At 39.9% G+C, this 21,830-nt stretch overlaps 1 protein-coding gene across 3 annotated transcripts in view; it reads left to right on the top strand.

Annotated features, from left to right (window-relative positions):
- LOC123513189 (transient receptor potential protein-like) overlaps positions 1 to 21,830 on the top strand; it is a 54,030-nt gene that overhangs the window by 18,046 nt on the left and 14,154 nt on the right. For 2 of the 3 annotated variants that reach the window (XM_045270165.1, XM_045270166.1), the window contains exons 1-3: positions 13,992 to 14,082; positions 20,621 to 20,735; positions 21,273 to 21,385. In XM_045270165.1, the coding sequence (XP_045126100.1) occupies positions 20,673 to 20,735; positions 21,273 to 21,385 (176 nt within the window). In that variant the 5' untranslated portion in view covers positions 13,992 to 14,082; positions 20,621 to 20,672. Of the gene's footprint in view, positions 1 to 13,991; positions 14,083 to 20,620; positions 20,736 to 21,272; positions 21,386 to 21,830 lie in introns of those variants that run through there. The other variant, XM_045270167.1, reaches the window with a different exon arrangement.

The raw sequence follows: 21,830 nt of genomic DNA, 5'->3' as shown, positions 1-21,830 counted from the left end.
TAATAACGTTACAACCACATTATCTACACCTGTCCATTAACACCTCATTACAACTAATTAATATCAGCTGTCCTGGTCACCCTTGTGTTCGTCAGCCGCTCCATACACACCGGGTCACGTGCTGCCTTTATACGGCTTCCAGGAAATGCAATTATATATGTCAGGTATCGAAAACTGCATTGACAGGTGAGAGAAAGCGTGCGTGTATTCAGGTTTGTTAATTGGAATCCGTGAACAGGTGAACAGGTAAAAAAAACACGTGGATTAGGTTTTTTCTCGTTTTTTTTTCGTTTTTTTAGGTTTTATTTTGTGAATTTTAGTTTCTTGGTGTTTTGTGATTAGGATTTTCTCGTTTTTTTCAATTTTTTTTATATGTTTTATTTATGAAGTTTTGTTTCTTGGTGTTTTTTTGCAGTTTCAAGTTTAGGTTTTTAGTTTTATTTGTATTTTTTTTCTATTTCCGTCATTGTTTTTGTTTTTTGACGTTCTTCTTGTATCTCAGCATCTCAGTTTGTGGCAAGATTCTTCGCCTTACCTTTGTGTTATTGTTTTTTTTCATATATAATTGTGTAAAATTTAATCAATAAAAGGAAAGAACTTGAGGTAGTCGAAAAAGTACTTTAATCTTCCCAAATTAAAACAAATCCTGCTTTCACTCGTAAACAAATGTAATAAATAAACAGAACGTACGAAAATATTCAAAAATCATGCTAGTTTTTCTTTTATTTTATTATCGAATTGCTATTTTTGTGTGTGCTTTTCGTTCATATACTTATCTTAGCATATCCTGAATTATTCCTTTACTTTGGTGTTGTATTCCCTTATTGATCATCAAGTATAAGAGAACATTTCTTTTATGATGAATTCTCCTCATACTTCTATCCCGTGTTGTGTTCCATGTGTTAATATCGTTTCCTAGGGAGGGAGTATTGAGGTATGAGTGTAAGAGTGATGTTTGTAATGAAATTTGAGGAAAGGAAACAAAAAGGAGAGTTTCATCAGTGTGTGTGTGTGTGTGTGTGTGTTTGTTTGTGTGAGAGAGAGAGAGAGAGAGAGAGAGAGAGAGAGAGAGAGAGAGACTGTCAGTAGCGCCGCCTCGTCTGTGTTACGCAACCGTGGCGCCGAACAGTAAATGTGATCAAGTTAAAAGTCGCCGCTGTGTGTGTGTGTGTGTGTGTGTGTGTGTGTGTGTGTGTGTGTGTGTGTGTGTGTGTGTGTGTAGGTACTTTGTGGGGGGATGCGGGAACCACGTCGCCCACTGTGTGTGTGTGTGTGAGAGAGAGAGAGAGAGAGAGAGAGAGAGAGAGAGAGAGAGAGAGAAACACGAAGCACTTAGGAAACACGAGAGGCAGAGAACACCACCACTACCACCAGCACAGAGCCACCACCACCACCACCACCACCACTACCGCCGCCGCCGCTTCCACCCCGCGAGTCACTATCTATACGGAGGAAATACAAAAATAAAATCAAGGAGAAAATTCATTACTAGGATTCACAACAACAAAAGCTGCGCACACAAACCTCTACACGCCTCTGGACGACCCTGGAACTCACACCCCTACACCGACGAGCAATAGAGACCAAAGAAACCACGAAAACCCCAGTACCGCTTGCGCCTCTCTCCGCTGACATCAGACTAACGTAATATCAACGAATGAGAATTTGAGGCTTGGGTGTAGAATGCTGCCACCGCCCTCAGACTCTCTTGCAGCGCCCGACAGATGGCGTTTGGAGTCTCAAGGAGTGTATGGGGCCGTCAGAAGGCAGTGGAAAGGCCCTAATGGTGTCCCTGAAGGCGTTCTGGTGGCGTTGAGAGGCACAGGGGATGAGCTAATGTGGGAATCATCGTACAGGTGGCGTGTGTGTCGGGCGGCAGTAGGAGTGAATATTACTTTAACAACAACAAAGAGTCGTGTAAGGATCAAAGGAGTGTCGTTGCATTGTCTGTGTGAGGGGGTGGTGGTGGTGGTGGTGGAGGAAGGAGAGAGAGAGAGAGAGAGAGAGAGAGAGAGTAAAGGATGCAACTCTCTCTCTCTCTCTCTCTCTCTCTCTCTCTCTCTCTCTCTCTCTCAACTCAGGATGATAATAAAGGCGGCCGCAACGTGTACAGGTGTGTTTAATTTCACTCTCCTCCTCCTCCTCCTCCTCCTCCTCCTCCTCCTCCTCCTCCTCCTCCTCCTCCTCCTCCTCCTCCTCCTCCTCCTCCTCCTCCTCCTCCACCTCCTCTCTCCTCCTTCCTCCACAAGTCTGGTTTTGATAAGGTTACCTCCTTCTCTTTCTGTTCCTTTTCGTTTCCTTTTCCTTCTTTCCTTCATTTCTGTTTCCTCTGTTTTTGAGACTTATTTTTTATTCTCTCGTGGTCTTTTCATTCGCATTTTTCAGGCATGATCTTATTTGTCTGTTTTTTTTGTCTCTTCCTCTCTTTCTTCCTCCTCCTCTTGCTTCTCTCCTTTCTCCTCCTCCTCCTCCTCCTCCTCCTCGGCATACTGAATACAGAGAAGAGTAAAGATGATCAGTATTTTTGAAAACTGAGCATTGAACAAACTAATCAGGACACACACACACACACACACACACACACACACACACACACACACACACACACACACACACACACACACACACACACACACACACACACACACACACACTTGATAACATACTGCTGTTTTCATGCTCAGAATTTTTTTAATATTAGAAATACTACCGTTCAGAGAGAGAGAGAGAGAGAGAGAGAGAGAGAGAGAGAGAGAGAGAGATCATTGTGAAAGAGGGTAGAGAATGGAAAGATTGACGCCTGGTGGTAGTGGAGGAGGAGGAGGAGGAGGAGGAGGAGGAGAAGGAGAAGGAGAAGGAGAGGAGGAGGAGGAGGAGGAGGAGGAGACACATATTGAGTACCAACATTACAATAGAGAACATAGTGGATATGGTGAAGGGCGCCCGTGTGTGTGTGTGTGTGTGTGTGTGTGTGTGTGTGTGTGTGTGTGTGTGTGTGTGTGTTGGTGGATGGGTAATATGATGTCGCGTCGAGATAACTTTAATACATGTTCTTAGTTAGGAAATAAGAAGATAACGAATACAAAAGTGAATAAAAATAGAAAAAAAATGAATGCGTTAGTTACAATTTTTCCCTTCTGTAAATGGCTCGGAGTAGAAGATTAAAGTGAAGGGATTGAGAGAGAGAGAGAGAGAGAGAGAGAGAGAGAGAGAGAGAGAGAGAGAGAGAGAGAAAAATTGTTAGTAGTGGTGGTGGTGGTGGTGGTGGTGGTGTGGTCTTGTTTTGAAACGTTGTTGTGTTTGGAAATGTTTGGGTGAAAGTTACTACCGTGCGTTACGCTGCCGAGGAGGAAACTGCATTGGTTTTGTTGTGCTTAGTATCTCTCCTTGTTGATATTTTACCGTTGAAGTATTAGTTGTGTTGGAAAACTATTTTGATTTGGATGTAACAATACCGCTTTTTATTTTTTACACGCTCCGATTTTTATTCTATTTTTTCCCCCCTCATGAGTCCTGAGTCATTAGGGATATTTAAAAAGAACGCTGGACAGATTTAGATATTTGGATGATAGTGGAAATAGGTAGACATTTCTTTTTTCTTTTTTTCTTTGTTTCTTTCTTTATTTTTTTTACAACGACAGATAAGTGTAGATCCAAATGACTTCCTATGGCTTCCCTTATTCCTTTATATTCTGACGTCTGTGTGTGTGTGTGTGTGTGTGTGTGTGTGTGTGTGTGTGTGTGTGTGTGTGTGTGTAGGACAGTGAAGAGAGAGGGAGGGGAGAAGATCAGGTAATAAATGAGATGATTACAAGATGAATATAATATTAATCATTACTAAGGATTTTGTATGGGAAGTCTTTCAGTTTTTGTCACATTTTACTGTACGTGTTCTTTGAATCTTTTATCTTTTCCTTTTTTTTTTATTTTGTTCTGTATAATTGATCTCACTAATTACTGTACTACTCTCTCTCTCTCTCTCTCTCTCTCTCTCTCTCTCTCTCTCTCTCTCTCTCTCTCTCTCTCTCTCTCTCTCTCTCTCTCTCTCTCTCTCTCTCTCTCTCTCTCGTTTTCTTTAATCTTGCTCACTATTGTTCAGTGTTTCCTTTTATTTCAGTTGATTATCGCGTGTTTCCATGTTTTGTTTTTCTTTTCTTCTTGTTTCGTCTCTTTATCGTCTTTTTTTCACTCTCCTCATTTTCTTCACCTTCATCCTCTTAGTTTTTATCTTCGTTCTTTTTTTCGTTACTCTCGTTCTTGTTTTTTTTTTCTCTTCCTTGTCTTCCTCTCCCATTTCTTCGTTTTGATTCCTTTTTCCCTCGTTTTCCATGTTCTTCGTGTTCTCTTCATCCTCGCCCCATTCTTCTTCTTCTCCTTCTCCTCCTCCTCCTCCTCCTCCTCCTCCTCCTCGTTTTTCTTCTCCTTTTCTTTCTCCTTTTCTTTTTCCTTCTTCTTTTCCTTCTTCTTCCTCCTCCTCCTCCTCCTCCTCCTCCTCCTCCTCCTCCTCCTCCTCCTCCTCCTCCTCCTCCTCCTCCTCCTCCTCCTCCTTGTTCTCCTCCTCCTCGTTTTTCTTCTCCTTTTCTTTCTCCTTTTCTTTTTCCTTCTCCTTTTCTCCTCCTCCTCCTCCTCCTCCTCCTCCTCCTCCTCCTCCTCCTCCTCCTCCTCCTCCTCCTCCTCCTCCTCCTCCTCCTCCTCCTCCTCCTCCTCCTCCTCCTCCTCCTCCTCCTTCTCCTCCTCCTCCTACTCCTCTTCCATCTCCTCCTCCTTCTTCTCCTCCTTCTCCTCCTCCTCCTCCTCCTCCTCCTCCTCCTACTCCTCTTCCATCTCCTCCTCCTCCTCCTCCTCCTCCTCCTCCTCCTCCTCCTCCTCCTCCTCCTCCTCCTCCTCCTCTCTCTGTGTATCCGTGTGGAGTTTCCAGGAGATGGAATTAATTTTGTGCCTCTAATGTGCAGCTCTTTACGTTTTGTGTAGCTTTTGTTTCCCTCGGAGATGAAAAATTGTACAGCAAAGTCCGTGGCGCGCCATTAACACCTGTAAGTAATTAAGGAGGAACTAATTAACGGTGTCTTGATGGGCGGTACCTGTCGTGGGGCTTGGCAGGGTATAAGCTTTGTACTACTGTTTGTCCAAGCTTGAAATGGTTCTGCTGTTTTTGGAATTGTTTGGTATATATTTTATTTATTTATTTTTACAATGTCCTTTTTTTTCTTCAACTAGCGCGTTTTAAAGGTGTATATTTTGTTGTCTTGCTGTATTAAGTGTTGTTTTTATTTAGGTTCATGAATTTTTACTACGGTTTTTTATTTTAATGTCAAGTGTCTTCATTTTGTTTTTGTTTTGAAATTTTGTTATGTTGCTTTTTATTCTTTTTTATTAGAATTTCCTTTTTTTTCGTTTATCTTCAAGTGTTCCATTTTTAAAGCTATATATTAACTTGTCTTACCGATTTAAGAGTTTTTTTTTTTGTATTCCTCGAGTCTTCCTGATTTAAAGCTCTATATCAAAATATCTTACTAATATACGAGTTCATTTTATTTAGATTCATACTTTTTACTACCATTTCAATAATCTCTAGTACTGTATACTGTTAGAAGAGGTTTTATTCTCTTATCTTTCATTTTAATCTCAAGTGTCTTCATCTTATTTTTATATTTATTTTTTTCCTCTTTTTATCCTCAAGTCTTTTTTTTTTTATCTTCAAGTCTTCATCTTATTTTTTTTATGTATTTTTTTCCCTTCACGGTAACAGTGGTGGAGCTTCTCTGTCAAAACTCAGCACAGAGAGTAGTGGTTGTCTTCTGCCGCCCTTAACGTTCATAACTTTGTCAGAATTCATGGAACGTTCGTGAAGGGACGGCTCTTGTTGTGATTCCCCGTCAATAATTAATTCAGCGTGGTTCTTAGAAATGAGAGAGAGAGAGAGAGAGAGAGAGAGAGAGAGAGAGAGAGAGAGAGAGATTTTGCTTGTCGATAATGTACTTACACTCCTAAACCTTTCTTTTTCCTCCCATCCTTCTATCAATACTAGGTGGAGATAGTTCTTACGTTGGGATGGAGGAGAGAGTCATTTCAGTGGTACGTTATTCTCCGCAGAAACACGAGGAATATACCACGTGGCTATTTAAATACTCAATTGTGAAAGTAGCGAGGGAAACTAATAATTATAACCACACATTTACTTTTCTTTATCCAGTATTGAAATAGAGAAATAATGGAAGACTAAAAACATGATTAGGCAAGAATGTAATAAACTTTAAATTTATCTTACTTTTCCTTTTCTAATTTCTTTAAACTTACTTTTCCTTGTTCCTTTTTTTTCGTCCTTTTCTCTACCTTAAACTTTCGTCTTTTTCTCGTTTTCTTTGATTTGCTCTTTCCTCTTTCTTGTTGTCATTCTCCACCCCATTTTCTTCGCAAAGTCTATTGTTTACTAATGTATTTTTTAGTTTGTCTATTTCTATGTTTGGTGTATTTGGATTAGTGGGAATTTAGTGATCTCTTGGTTTCATTCCTTCTGTTCTCCCTTTTAATCTTTTTTATATTTCTTTTACTAACTTTTCTTCTGTCATCAGCTTTCTTTAATGAGATTTATCTACTATCTTATTTATTTATCTATTCGTGAAAGTTTATTTCTGGACTCACGAAGCTATTTTACTCAATGACATTCAGTATTTCTTCTTTTCTTATCGTCTTCGTATTTTTCGTCCTCAAGTCTTGCTAAATGAGTGTGTATATATATTTCAGAGATTTTATATTTGTTAATTCTGGTGATATGAAAGTCTATTTTACTCATTGGTGTGCATATTAATAATTGTTTTCTGGGCATATTAAGTGCAACGCTCGCCTGCCTCGTCTGATTAGATATTATTGGAAAGAGAAATTCATCCAGCAGATTAAGTAATTTGCTTCTCTTGATGTCTCTCATTAATTTGAATTCCCTGCGAGTCCTTTTGATCTCCCGCGTATTTTTGTCCTTTTTGTCTTGAAATGCTTTAGTTTTCCTTTTAATTACTTTGATTTGTAAGTTCTTATTTTTACCTCGCGCTTCTCCCTCGCTCGCTCCCTCCTTCGTTTTCTCTCTCTCTCTCTCTCTCTCTCTCTCTCTCTCTCTCTCTCTCTCTCTCTCTCTCTCTCTCTCTCTCTCTCTCTTCTTCTTCTTCTTCTTCTTCTTCTTCTTCTTCTTCTTCTTCTTCTTCTTCTTCTTCTTCTTCTTCTTCTTCTTCTTCTATTCGTTTAGTTACTTATTTCCTTCATTCCTTCATCATTCTCACCTTTATCCGTTTCCTTTTACCTTTTCTCATCTCTTTTTTTCGAGTGTTTTATCTATCTTCCTTGTCTCCTCTTCTTCTGTCTACCCTTCTGTTTTTTCCACATTCTGTTCCTCCCTTCTTTCCTTATCTCTCCCTCTCCTCCACTTCTTCTTTCTTCACCTCTTCCTCGTGTCCTAAGTTCCTTCCTCCCTTCTCTTTCTCTACTTCTTGCTCGTCCTCCTCTCCTTCGCTCCTTTTATTCTTCCTATTCTTCTTTTATTTGTTTCTCATCTCTTCCATTTCTCCATCATTTACTTCTTCCTATGTCTTTCATTCGTACGTTCTTCCTGCCTCTTATCTTCCTTCTTTTATTCTCTTCTCTCCAATTCTTTCCTCTCTTCGTTCCTCGCCTCCTTCGTCTTCTTTCTCTTCTATGTCCTGTCTTCCTCTCCTATTTCTTCCCGTACTATTACTAAAACTACTGCTACTCTCTCTCTCTCTCTCTCTCTCTCTCTCTCTCTCTCTCTCTCTCTCTCTCTCTCTCTCTCTCTCTCTCTCTCTCTCTCTCTCTCTCTCTCACTCCTCTCCTCGTTTAATTTTTTTTTTCCTGAGACCCATGTGCAGTTTTTATTTATTTATTTATTTATTTATTTATTTTTTTTTTTTTTGCTTTCTCTCGTTACTTTATTTCATTATTGCTTCTCTTGGTGTTATTGTTGTCTTTGTTTTTGCTTTCGTGTTTCTGTTTTTCTTGTTTTTCTTGTGGTTGTGTTGGTTTCATTTTGAGTGTTGTTGTTGTTGTTGTTGTTGTTGTTGTTTAATCTTTTTTTTTTTTAAGTGGCATATATAAAGAAAAAAAGAGGAAGAAACATTGACAGAAAACGAAATAACCTCTAAGTGAATCATATCTTGCTATAATGGAAGTCTTAATACAAATGACCTTTTATTTTCCTCTTCTAAAATCTACACAAGTCTCTCTTCTCTTAACCGTTCTCTGTGCAACCGTTTTCTTTTTTAATCATGTACGTGTACTTAGGAAGACACACGAACATAAGCAATATATAAACACTATCTCTGTGAAGATCTACTAATATCAAGAGACACAGTGCAGAGATTAATAAAAGTAGCGTCTTAGAATATAGATGACAGATTTAGGTGTGGAAAAATATTTAAACTCTACGGAGGTCACTCGTCAGTTTTGAGTACCTCGGTTTGGCGTCCTCATAAGCATTGTTTGTTCCTTATTAGGTGAAGTGTGGGACAATGACTGACACACACACACACACACACACACACACACACACACACACACACACACACACACACACACACACACACACACACACACACACACACACACACAGAGAGAGAGAGAGAGAGAGAGAGAGAAACAGACACAGACAGAGACAGACAGACAAAAAATACAAACTTCAAAATAAACCATATATAAAATTAGAAACACACACACACACACACACACACACACACACACACACACACACACACACACACACACACACACACACACACACACACACAACCCTATATTAATCCCAACTTAAGCATGCGAACCATTTTAAAACTCACCAAACACTAAGAAAATAATCACAATGCTAATAAACAAACCACAATGCTATAATTGAACCCCACAAACCCATACGAAGCGAGACTGCGGTATTTGTGACGTCAAGAGGAGAGGAAGGGGACACGTGTATGATAGAGAGAGAGAGAGAGAGAGAGAGAGAGAGAGTAGCTCGGGACTTCCTCTACTAACCCGGAAAGATGGAATGCTGAGTTGATGGTTCTCTCCTGACGTTTGTGGTGTTTGGATACAGGAAGGGGAAAGGGGAAGGGGGAAGGGGGGAAGGGGGAGGGAGAGTAAGAAAGGAGGGCAAGGGAATGACAGTGGAGGGTTAGGAAAAGAGGGATTATATATTATGGTTTGTGCTTCCTCCTGCATTTTTTTTTTTATCCTACTTTTCCTGATCTGTGTGTTCTGATAGTGAGTTGTTTGATTTTGTTGTTTTGGAGATTGCTGTAGTAGTAGTAGTAGTAGTAGTAGTAGTAGTAGTAGTAGTAGTAGTAATAAATGTGTGTGTGTGAATGTGTGTGTGTGTGTGTGTGTGTGTGTGTGTGTGTGTGTGTGTGTGTGTGTGTGTGTGTGTGTACTGTCATCTGGAGTAGGTAGGGCAGGAGGATAGAAAGAAGACTTGTGAATTGTTTGCAACCTTCACCCACATTGTTGACACGGTTAAGTGCACAACCTCTATCTCTTAAGACACACACACACACACACACACACACACACACACACACACACACACACACACACACACACACACACACACACACACACACACACACACACACACACACACACACACACACACACACACACACACACACACACACACACACACACACACACACACACACACACACACACACACACACACACAGTGATTTGCTCTTATATTATCCCCTTCATTAGCGCCTTCTCTTTTTTTACCAGTTGTTTCCTTCTTTCTTCCTTTTCCATTTTTTCTTGCTTGCTGTCTTTATTTTCTTTTTCCTTTGTGTTTGCTTCATTGTTGTTTATTTTTTTTCTGTATTTCGTTACCTGATTTCTTTTCATCTTTTTTTTTTTTCTCTCTTATCTATCTATTTTTTGTTACTTATTGACTTAAAGTGGGTTGGTTCGCTTACATATTCAAGAGTTTTGCATATGAGTGATGGAATCGGAGCATGTGTGTCCACTGTACTGCTTCAGAAACCTTAGTGTTTGGCGAGTATCCACTTGCCTAGGCTTGGCAGACACTTTTTTTTCCTCCTTGTGAACTTTATTCTTAGACTTTTTTTTGCTAACACAGTCAGTTGTAAAGAGAGAGAGAGAGAGAGAGAGAGAGAGAGAGAGAGAGAGAGAGAGAGTGTTTGGAAACGTAAACATGAATTGAGACATATGTAATATTTCCGTATGTTCAGATTGATTTTATTTAGTTTCATTATTATTTTCGACATTTGTTCTAATTGTTTGTAATGTATTTTTTTTCGGATTACCAAAACTCAGTGGAAACAACAAGGTAACTCTTGGTAAGGCATTGTTCATACTTTTACTTTTGTCTTTAAGAGAAGTTAAGTATCAACCATAATTTTTTTTATGTGTGTGTGTGTGTGTGTGTGTGTGTGTGTGTGTGTGTGTGTGTGTGTGTGTGTGTGTGTGTGTGTGTGTGTGTGTGTGTGTGTGTTTTAGCCTTCTTGCAGGATTGACGGAGGCAGTAAGGTGATGGAGTGCAGGTATTCTGTGAACTACGCAGTTTGGGTTTATACATTTCTTTCTCTCCGTGATCCTATTTGCCTGTAAAGTTTCGTAGCTCGGTGTCCCTGTTTGGAAGGATGTATTAGCGGGTGTGTTTTCTTTGTTGAGTCTCATCTTTCGTTCCGTTACTATTTTTACATGAAAATATCTAGCCTTACTAGAACTGGTTTTAATTTGATCAGAAGATTTCGTTCCGTCTATCCATGCTGAAGATGATAATTGAGAAAATTACTTATCCTAAGCTAAAATATTACTTTCGTTTTCATAATTTTAAGGGGAAAATTACTTTTTTTTCTCCACATTTTTTTCTGCATCATCCTGAATTTAGAAAGACAATAACATATTCCAAGGTATTTATTTATTTGAGTTATGATTTTGCTTTTCATGGAGTCACGGGCGCATTTACTGAACTGCTGACTCATGAAAGCAAAATTTTCAAGAATTGTGAGAGAATTAAAATGTGTTCTCCGCACCACGTTCCACTGTGTAATTGGAAATATTCTTTGCATAGTTCCAGTGCCCAGTGATGGATAACTATAATAATTGCGTTGTCTCGACATACATTACTGAGGTGACCTAATATTGCAGTCTTCTTGTAAGTCCTGGCGTACTCACAACAAATATAACTGATGCTGATGAAGGCGACAAACAAAATCTCAATCGCTTCTCCTTCCACTCCCTACAAAAAGTAAAAATAATAGTGTTCACGTTTAACCCTTTAGTACTGGGACGCATTCCTACCATGAGTTTTGAGTATTATTAGACGATTTTATATGCATTAGGAAGGGTGTATGGAGGTCAGACGATTAATGGTTACAGTCTTCACTATTTTAATCCCCCTCACATAAGTTTCTGAAGCTGTAAAATCACCAAATAGTAAGCAGAGTGAATATAGAAACGCGTCATGGTACTGAAAAAGTTAACTAATTCATACCGAAATCTCCCTCTCACACGACGTTCTAAGTCATAAGGAGGTGAGAAAACGACACAGGCATAGCGTTACAAAGGTTATGTTAGGTTGGGTTAGGGGTTAGGTTAGATTAGGTTAGCGTTACAAAAGTTGCTACATGAACAGGAGAGAAAAATGAAAATGAAAACGTGAAGGTATTTGTTGCTCCCCACTGCAGTGTATAGATGGCTTTGTGTTGGCTACCTCACCTGTCCTCCTTTACCCACATATTGGCCGCCTCTTGGTAAGCCTTCCGTCACCTACATCCACTAATCTGTCACTTCCGTGGCTTCCTCTACCTCTTTGCCCCGCCCTACCTTCCGTAACACACACACACACACACACACACACACACACACACACACACACACACACACACACACACACACACACACACACACGCACACGCACACGCACAGCTGTTAATCTCCACTGGTCCGCTTTTTTATGGAAGGTACAAAGGCATTATCCTCTGAGCTATCTTGCATTTGTGTTTGACCGAGGAGGTATGATGAAAGTGAAGGTGATATTGGTGATGGTGATAGTAATGATAATAATAATAATGATAGTTATGATAATGATGATGATAATAATAATGATAATAATAATGATAATAATAATAATAATAATAATAATAATAATGATGATGATGATTATAATAATGATGATAATAGTGGTACTACTACTACTACTACTACTACTACTACTACTACTACTACTACTGCTGCTGCTGCTGCTACTACTACTACTTTTATTGTTACATTGTTATTCTTATTTCTATTTTTCTTTTTTATTTATTTATTCATTTATTATTATTTTTATTATTATGATTATTATTATCATTATTTTTATTATTATTATTATTATTATTATTATTATTATTATTATTATTATTATTATTATTATTGTTATCATTATCATTATTATTATTATTGTTATCATCATTATCATTGTTATTGTTCTTGTTGTTTTGCTGTTGTTGTTGTTGTTGTTTTTGGTGGTGCCGCTGGTGCTGCTTTTGCTGTTGTTGTTGTTCTTGTTGTTGTCGTTATTGTTGTTCCTGCTGCTGCTAGTGCTGGTGCTGGTGCTGGTGCTGCTGATGATGCTGTTGCTGCTACTACTGCTCTTGGTGTTGTTGCTGCTGCTGCTGTTTTGTTGTTGTTGTTGATGTTGATGTCGGTCACTAGTCCTCTCTCTCTCTCTCTCTCTCTCTCTCTCTCTCTCTCTCTCTCTCTCTCTCTCTCTCTCTCTCTCTCTCTCTCTCTCTCTCTCTCTCTCTCTCTCTCTCTCTCTCTCATTATCTGTGTTGACGTTGACGATAAGAGTACTGCGAGCCCTAAGTGTGTGTAGCAAAATCAATGGTCTTACTGCCGGTGATTACCACAAGGTTGACTTAAGGTTTGTTACATCGTGTTTAGTCTCAGTCTATGAAAATGACTTCTTAGATTTTGCTTATTGAAATTACCGAGAATGTTTTGATAAGAGAAGTCAAATGTTTGAGCTGAAGACTGAACTGACATGGAGATAACTTGCGAGACAACTGAGTGTGTATCTTGATAAACTAAAACCTCATGAAATTTACATGCAAAACAGATTTCAGTACTTTTTATAACAACCAAGCGTCGTGTTTGATTCCTTACACATCCATGGCATGAACCTTAAAACCTTGATGATCATTCTTCAGGCACTACAATACCAATGGCGTACCTGTTACTCACTCTTAACAAATAAAGTTGAACACCTTGTGGAAAACGAATCACCGTGTTTGACTCATTGCAGGAAACTCAAACACCTTACGTAAGAACATATCCTCATTAGGTATAAGAGTGTTAAGTGTCACGTCATGGTTCCAAAGAGAGAGAGAGAGAGAGAGAGAGAGAGAGAGAGAGAGAGAGAGAGAGAGAGAGAGATGGCTTCCTTAAACGTCAAGTATCGCGACAAACAACTAATTTCTAGGACGTGGAGAACCGCCATCCTTCCAATACAAACCCCTATCCTCAAACCATCACAACACTCCTGGCACAGCTTGGGTTAGTAGGAGAGCGCAGAGCTTCACTGGTAATATGGAGGTCAGGTCAAGTGGGGCGTAAATCAAACCCTATACACTGGAAGCCGCTAAATTAGGCACAACATATATCCTCCCGCCGAGAGGACTCCAGTTTTAAGCTCTGGTAACAGGATTGCCAGATGGAGTAGGAGGTTGTGTGGTTTCCTCAGGTGCCAAGTGTCAGTGAGATCAAACCCTTATTTCGCGTATTTAGTTCAATTTAAGCCAGGTGTGTGGTTACTTAGTAGTTAATTAGGTGTTGTATGAATGCAGGATTGTGTTTGATGCGTGTAGGATGAATGGAAGGATAAAAGAAAGGCTCTTAACACCTCACATGCCACCCATGACTTTGGGGGAGCGCAAGGAGGGAGGTAGTCGAGGATGGGGTGCCGAGGAGGGGGATGACCCACCGGCAAAAGGTGAAGAGTGTGTTGTCATGTATCACTTGCGGTTCTGAGCCTGTGAGGAGCAGACCGTCGTGCCCCTCTCTTGGATTACACGTCTCAACCACACACACTGGGTAAGGAGACGAGAAGACTCCGGTACTCCTGACTGTCTGACAACGCTCTATCTCTTCCTTCACCCTATTTACTAACGCCTCACAGCGTCTTGTATCGTATTCCAGCATCGTCACCATCGCCTCTTAGTTTGTCTTTTCCTTCCGCACATTCAGTAATACCTCTCAACATGGTTTTTCATCATTTTCACTAACATATTATATTGATTTTCCTTCACCATCCTACAACACACTACTTTTCATAATGTGGTAGCCTTCCTTGCACTTTCCTTCCAGCTTCTTCTGAATTTGATGCTTGGATATGGAATTCATTGTGTCTTTCTATAATTCTGTACTTTTGGATGTCTCTTTGTGGGATCTTATTCAAATATTCTCAACTTAAAATGTCTCGCCAATTTTGTTTTTAAGTATTTGCCGGTTTTTTCTTGTTTGAATTAGAATACTAGCAGTTTTGAGCACTCCTAATTAGATCTTTACTCATTGTACGTCCCTTCTTGAATTTTCTCAACGTTTATCAGCCTTCTTTTAAAATATTCTCTGGGAGACTCGTAGAAATTAGAGAGGTTGAAAATTACTATGTCTGGGTCACAAGAGTTTAATTTATATTTGCCGTCAATATTATGTAATAAGTTGATAAGAAATGACTTAATATTGGCGGCAGGTACAACTTAAAGTCTTGTGACCCAGACAAAGTTGCTTTCTTTAACTATTAACCCCTTCAGTACTGGAACGCATTTCTACCTTGAGTTTTGGGTATAATTAGACGATTTTATATACTTTAGGAAGGCTCTATGGAGGCCAGAAGATTAATGGCCACAGTCTTCACTATTTTAATCCCTACATGAGTTTCTGAAGCTGTAGAAAACCACTAAATAGTAAGCAGAATGAACTGAAGTGGTTAATTTCATCACTTTTACTTTAATATTGTCGACTTCCAAGGCTGCTGCTTAACTCTGAACACTTTGGGGCTTCTTTTCATGCTCTCCTTTGCCATGCTCTTTCAAACCACGGATCCGAGACTGAAAGGTTTCTCATGCTTCACTTTACCAGATAACACTCAATCCTGAACTCCCTGTGCTGTGACTTGCCCTTTTATATACTTCGTTCTTGCTGTGGCGCCAAGATTTACTCAGTTATTCAGTCTTTCTTTGTCGAGTCCAGTGAATTACAGGCTCAGTGTAAGGAAAGGAGTTATTTTTCTCTATTTTTTCATGTCCACGGTCCGAGTGTAGGTTGGGTTTTCCTCACTCGGGGCAACGGTTTTCTAGCGGGTGGGCTTTGAGATAGGAGATACCCTAAAAAGTATCTCCTTTAGCCCATAAATTCCCGTGAAAAAAAACATGGTATAAATAAAAGAAAAAGAAAAGGCCCACTGGATTGCCGGTTCCCTTGAAAATAATAAGAGTTATCCAAAAGTCAGGGGCAAATGTCTTAAAATGTCTCGCCTCACCTTCTGACGTAATGGATTAATATTTCTGCTCATTTTAATCACAATGACCTACCGTAACCTGTCTCGTCCTTCGTTTTCTATCGCTTCCTTCCCTCCCTGTGGTCCTATGGTCTCTCCTTTCCTTCCTAGTAACACTGTGTGGCTGCTTTGTTTCTTTTGGGACTCCTTCATTATTGTTTCTTCTACCTCCCCTTACTCAGTGCCATATTCTTGTTAAGTTTGATGTTTTTTTCTTCGTTAATTCATCATAAATTTCACGTTCTTTATTTTTCTTAAAGTCATCGTACTATTTTTCTTATTTTCTTTCTCTAAACTGGTTTCTGTGGAGGGTCTGACGGTGTTTTCATCATTTCTTGTTAGATTCTGTTGTTTTCTTCATTCACCCATTCACTGTTCCTCAAGCAGCTCTTCAGTATCTTCGTCATTTCTCTTCTAATAATTTTTTTTTCCAGACTTTGAACGGTTTTTCTTTGTTACTTTCTTTCACTCTTCCTTCAGTCTTAAGCCCTTTGATTTCGTCTCTGCCTTTTAAACAGAGCGAAACCTACAGAACAGTGGTGATATACTCTCTCTCTCTCTCTCTCTCTCTCTCTCTCTCTCTCTCTCTCTCTCTCTCTCTCTCTCTCTCTCTCTCTCTCTCTCTCTCTCTCTCTCTCTCTCTCTCTCGTCGACACACCTGACCCAGTTCTTGCGTGACCTAAGAGAGTATGTGGGTCAGTTCTGGGTCACATTTAGGGCTTCCTCTAGTACGCTGGACCGGATGGCTGGCCAGGAGGAAGGAAGGGAAGAGGAACAAGAGGAGGGGGGAAGGAGAGGGGGGAAGGGGGATTAGAAACAATTATCAAAAACAAACTTCACTTCCTTGATAGATTGTTTGATATTTCCCCTCTGACTGTTGACAGAATGGAAAGGATAGCACAGTAGAAGTCTCCCCTCCCTTTTTTTTTCACCAGTCTAGTAATGTTTTCCTGCAGTCTTACCTATGTCCTTTATTCTGGAAATTTATTAACTGTTGGGTATTATTAGAAATTCACAATTATATCGAAGGACTTAACCCCTTTAGTACCATGACGCGTTTCCATATTTATTCTATTTACTATTTGGTGATTTAATACAGCTTCAGAAATTTATGTGTGGGATTAAAATAGAGAAAGCTCTGGTTATTAATCTTCTGACCTCAATAGACCCTTCCTATTGATAAAACCGACTAATCATACCCTAAACTCATGATAAAAAAGCCGTCGCAGTACTGAAAGGGTTAACCGTTTGAGTCTGGTGCAGTTTATATATTTTTATTTAAACTCGAATTAATTGCTTGTATAAAGTGTTACGGTTACTCTCTTCAAATCAATAAGTTACCCAATGTGTGATGTATAATACGAGACTTCAAAACTTTAATTTCATACTATTTCAACTCACGATAGATTATTTTGAGTTTTAAATAACAAGGGATTTAAGATAAAATGCCAAGGAAAACAAACTCTGAGTCACTAGTAAAATAAAATGAGGAGAATTGAAGGAAGCTGTTAGGCCTACACGTAGCAGTCCCTTTATGAAACACCCTTCTACAATCTAGTATCCTCATCCATCAATTCGTCTAATTTTTTAAGCTTCCTAATGACTCAACACTAACAAATTGATTACTGAGCCTATTATTAATTAAACGCTAAATATTTATCTACTTGAGTGGATCTATGGCCAAGGGTAAAAAAAAAAAAAAAAGGTTCATTTTAAGATGCGAGTTGAGAAGAACTGCAGAATAACTTGGTCTTGAAACAATCTCTAAAACCATTGAGTCATAATATTTAGTCTTAGGGAGGCGGTGGCGTAGTGGATAAGGTGGTGAGCGTGGGATCGGGCAGACGTCCACGCGTTGGTTCGAATCCCACCACGTACCGCCTTGAAACTTTGCCATTTGTCGAGTGGTTTAAACTTACCTACATGTCACCATGATACCAAGGTTCTAGGTGGTTAGACCAAAGATTCGCTTGGGTGGTGATATGGTCCTAATATTGGTATCACTATAAATAAAACTACCTGGGCAACTAATGGGTGGAAACTGAACAGCGCTTCCCATACATATTCTTCAAGTGTACCTACAGGTGCTATAGGCCATAACATCAAAAGAAAAAAGCAGTACATACTCTGAAACACTTTTGCGCAACCCATCCAAAACATTCAAAAGACTCTAGTTGAGGTCACAGCAGTTCCCAGGAGTATTTTGGTGTTTATAGTGAGAGATTAACAGGATTCCCATATAATTAAGAGAAGAAACGCTATTAGTAACACGGCTAATCATCTCTATAGCCTTTGAAAATAGTCGTAGCAAGAGAGCAAAGCGTTAGAGATTACGAGTCACGTTTAATTTATCAGGATGAGACGTGGATGGGAAGGAGCCATGAGAACATAAGAATATAATAAAAGAGGGAAGCTACAAGAGGCCATTCCTTTCTACCCTCCTCTTCCACATAGTAACAGAGTAGTATCAGCAGTATTTCAACACATACCGTAGCATATATTCTAACGCATTTCTAAGTATTCCCTTTAAGCCGCCCCTGTAATCCCGCGGCCGTAGAGGAAGCAGGAAGTGAGTGTCGTGTTGTAATGAAGAGGTGGTGTGGAATTTGTAAAGAACTGAGACGAATAGAGTAGTGTTTGCTCTGCTTGTGGTGGTGTTCGTGTCACGTTAGAGGAGAAGGAGTAAAGAAGAGTGAGAGGAAGATGAGAAGGAAGGGTAGGAGGAGGAGGAGGAAAAAGAGGAATATAAAAGACCAATAATCTCTCTCTCTCTCTCTCTCTCTCTCTCTCTCTCTCTCTCTCTCTCTCTCTCTCTCTCTCTCTCTCTCTCTCTCTCTCTCTCTCTCTCTCTCTCTCTCTCTCTCTCTCTCTCTCTCTCTCTCTCTTCTCTCTCTCTCTCTCTCTCTCTCTCTCTCTCTCTCTCTCTCTCTCTCTCTCTCTCTCTCTCTCTCTCTCTCTCTCTCTCTCTCTCTCTCTCTAAATATTTAAAATGTGTTGTGTGTGTGTGTGTGTGTGTGTGTGTGTGTGTGTGTGTGTGTGTGTGTGTGTGTGTGTGTGTGCGCGTAAGCATAAACCAACCAAGGCATTTGTTGGGCTTCCTGTTATATCTCTCTCTCTCTCTCTCTCTCTCTCTCTCTCTCTCTCTCTCTCTCTCTCTCTCTCTCTCTCTCTCTCTCTCTCTCTCTCTCTCTCTCTCTCTCTCTCTCTCCACTTTTGTTTTATTTGGGATATTTCTCTTCGACTTTCATATAATATTTTTCGTGTTTATCTCTCACCAATTTTTCTCTCACTCTCTTATTTTCTCCTCATTTTTACATTTTCTTTTTTTTTTCCCCGTTCTTCCTGCACTTTCATAATCCTTGCTTGATTCTTCTCTCTCTCTCTCTCTCTCTCTCTCTCTCTCTCTCTCTCTCTCTCTCTCTCTCTCTCTCTCTCTCTCTCTCTCTCTCTCTCTCTCTCTCTCTCTCTCTCTCTCTCTCTCTCTCTCTCTCTCTCTCTCTCTCTCAGTAAAGGGAACAGTAGAAAAAATAAAACAAAGGTTAAAATAATAAAGTGACAGAAAAAATAGAAAGATACGATTAAGGAACAAAAATAGATAAGGAGAGAGAGAGAGAGAGAGAGAGAGAGAGAGAGAGAGAGAGAGAGAGAGAGAGAGAGAAAGAAAAGGAGTGTAGAAAGGAAGAGGAGGAAAAGGAGGAGGAGGAGGAGAGAAGTACTTAAAATTCACGTAAGTGAGGGAGGAAGAGAGGAGAGAAGAATATGCTGTGTAAAGGGAAGAATATTGGAGGATGAGGGGAGAAGAGGAGGAGGAGGAGGAGGAGGAGGAGGAGGGCGGTACAAAAATGCTTAATGCCCTTCATGTGTAGGTATGCTGAATAAATGCTGAGTGGATATTTCTCCCTGTATTGTGTGTCCCTTGTAAGTTATCGTGGTCACGTGTGGGTTCTGAGCTTGCCTATCTGTCTGTCTGTCGGTCTGTCTGTCTGATGGATATATTTAGGGATCGATATATAAAGAGGAAAAGCAGAAATGGAAACGGAAATAGAAGTGAAAGGAAAGAGATCAAAACAAGAGATATAAGATAGAAATGATATAGAAATGAAAATAGGAATGAAGAGAGAAAGGGAGGCGATTTTTCTTCTTTTTCATAAACTTCTGCTTTGTATTCTTCACCTTCTTCAGTCACACTTATTACAAGAATATCTCCTTTCACTGCATCCATGAACTTTTTCCTCCGGCTTCCTTTCTTTCTCCTGCCGGCTGAAAGAGAAAGTCGGGGGATGTAACGTAAGGAAAAGCAGGAGTGTGTATCTAATGAACATCTCGTAACGTGGTTTTTCTTATAAGACACTCATATATTTCCACACATCATCCTTATTATTAACTCTAACCTTATAAGAAATCCATATCTAAAACCCTTTCTGCCTATCCTTCTTTCCCAAACATCTAATGGTAAAATAAAAATGCCAATCTATCTACCTATTCCACCCGCGGAGTCCCCTTGTGAGTGTATTTCTATATAATATCTGTAGAACCGGCATTTCAGTGGACCCTTTTTATTTCAAGTTATTTTATTATTTTTTTGCCCTTGGCCGGTGTCCCCCTTACATAAAAAGTCAGTCATAGCTATACAGTCTGTGCGGCAACTTTTCTCGCAGACTGTAAGCATGTCTGATGTTTTAACCCTTCCACAAGAATGTCTACTTAACTATTTCTACCCATCTCATCCATAAATCTGTCTAATGGTGCAGAGTATGCCCACTTGTTTCTGTCTATCATAACTATAGATACGCATAACATCCTTTTAGCCATTTTACTGTGGCACAAAACAATTAGCAACAAAGGGAAAGGAATGCATGAAGTCTTTACAAGCATCTACAAGAACTTGAGCCATGAATAGGAGTACATCTTGCTATTTAATTATTAGGTGTAACTGTAGCACAAATAAAGATACCTCAAGAGTGATTAGTAAATAGGGAAAGGTGTCCAAAGTCTCAATCAGTGTGAACAACATAATGGCTAAGTCTGTTCCATTCATCTTCTTTATTTTAATATTGCGCTTCCTTCATTCAGACGCCAGAGGGAGAGTGGAAGGCCAAAGAGGAGACTCGTCGTAGACCGCACGATGGGGGTCAAAAATGGGGCGGGGGCGGGCTCCCAGTCCAGCTTAAACGACATTGCCTCTACGGTGAGTACTGGAGAGAGAGAGAGAGAGAGAGAGAGAGAGGAGTTTGTGTGTGTGTGTGTGTGTGTGTGTGTGTGTGTGTGTGTGTGTGTGTGTGTGTGTGTGTGTGTGTGTGTGTGTGTGTGTGTGTTTGTCTCCCAACATCAAAATAATGAGGGAGAAAATATTGCAGGTTTTAATTACTTACTCACTCAAAAAAGGTAAATTAATAGATTGAAAAGAACATAAGTAGTGATAGTATTTATGATATACACCTTAGTAGTACACTCAAATACAATCATATATACCTAAATACACCTAGAAATATGACCTTACTAAACCAAATATACATATATACCCTCCTTCTCCTACACACACACACACACACACACACACACACACACACACACACACACACACACACACACACACACACACACACACACACACACACACACACACACACACAAATACATAGACCGCGTGAAATAGACGTTGCAAGGTGTGCGTTTGTTGATCCTGTTTATTTGCCTCTGGAAATATCGTGTGGTGATTTTTCAGAGTTCAGAGGCGAACCTGGACATGGTAGAGGCTCCGTCCGACATCGTACTGACTGAACCAGAGCGAAAGTACCTCCTGTATGTCCAGCGAGGTGACGTGGCCTCTACCAGACGGTACGTGTGTGTGTGTGTGTGTGTGTGTGTGTGTGTGGTAAAGTAGCTAGGATAGAACCAAAAGTAATGGGTTTAAGCTTGACAAATTCAGGTTTAGGAAAGACATGGGGAAGGATCTGGCTCTCTAACAGCGTGGTTGGTGAATGGAACGAACTCAGTAATCATGTTGGTGGTGAGTCAATGGGGAGCTTGAAAAGAAGATTAGACAAATTCATGGATGGAGATGATAGATGGAATTAAGTAACTTTGCTTATACAGGGACTGCCACTTCCCTCATTTTCTAATAATTGGTTCCTTCGTCATCGTGTGTGTGTGTGTGTGTGTGTGTGTGTGTGTGTGTGTGTGTGTGTGTGTGTGTGTGTGTGTGTGTGTTGTAAATGAAACGCCTTTACAGTTTCTCACCTCCTTGCCCCATATCTCTCACCATTAATCAGTAAAGCATCCC

The sequence above is a fragment of the Portunus trituberculatus genome, chromosome 35, assembly GCF_017591435.1.
Source record: "Portunus trituberculatus isolate SZX2019 chromosome 35, ASM1759143v1, whole genome shotgun sequence".
Taxonomy (NCBI): Eukaryota; Metazoa; Arthropoda; class Malacostraca; order Decapoda; family Portunidae; genus Portunus; species Portunus trituberculatus.
Note: the sequence above shows the minus strand (reverse complement) of the source record. Positions and strands in the feature narration are given on the sequence as shown.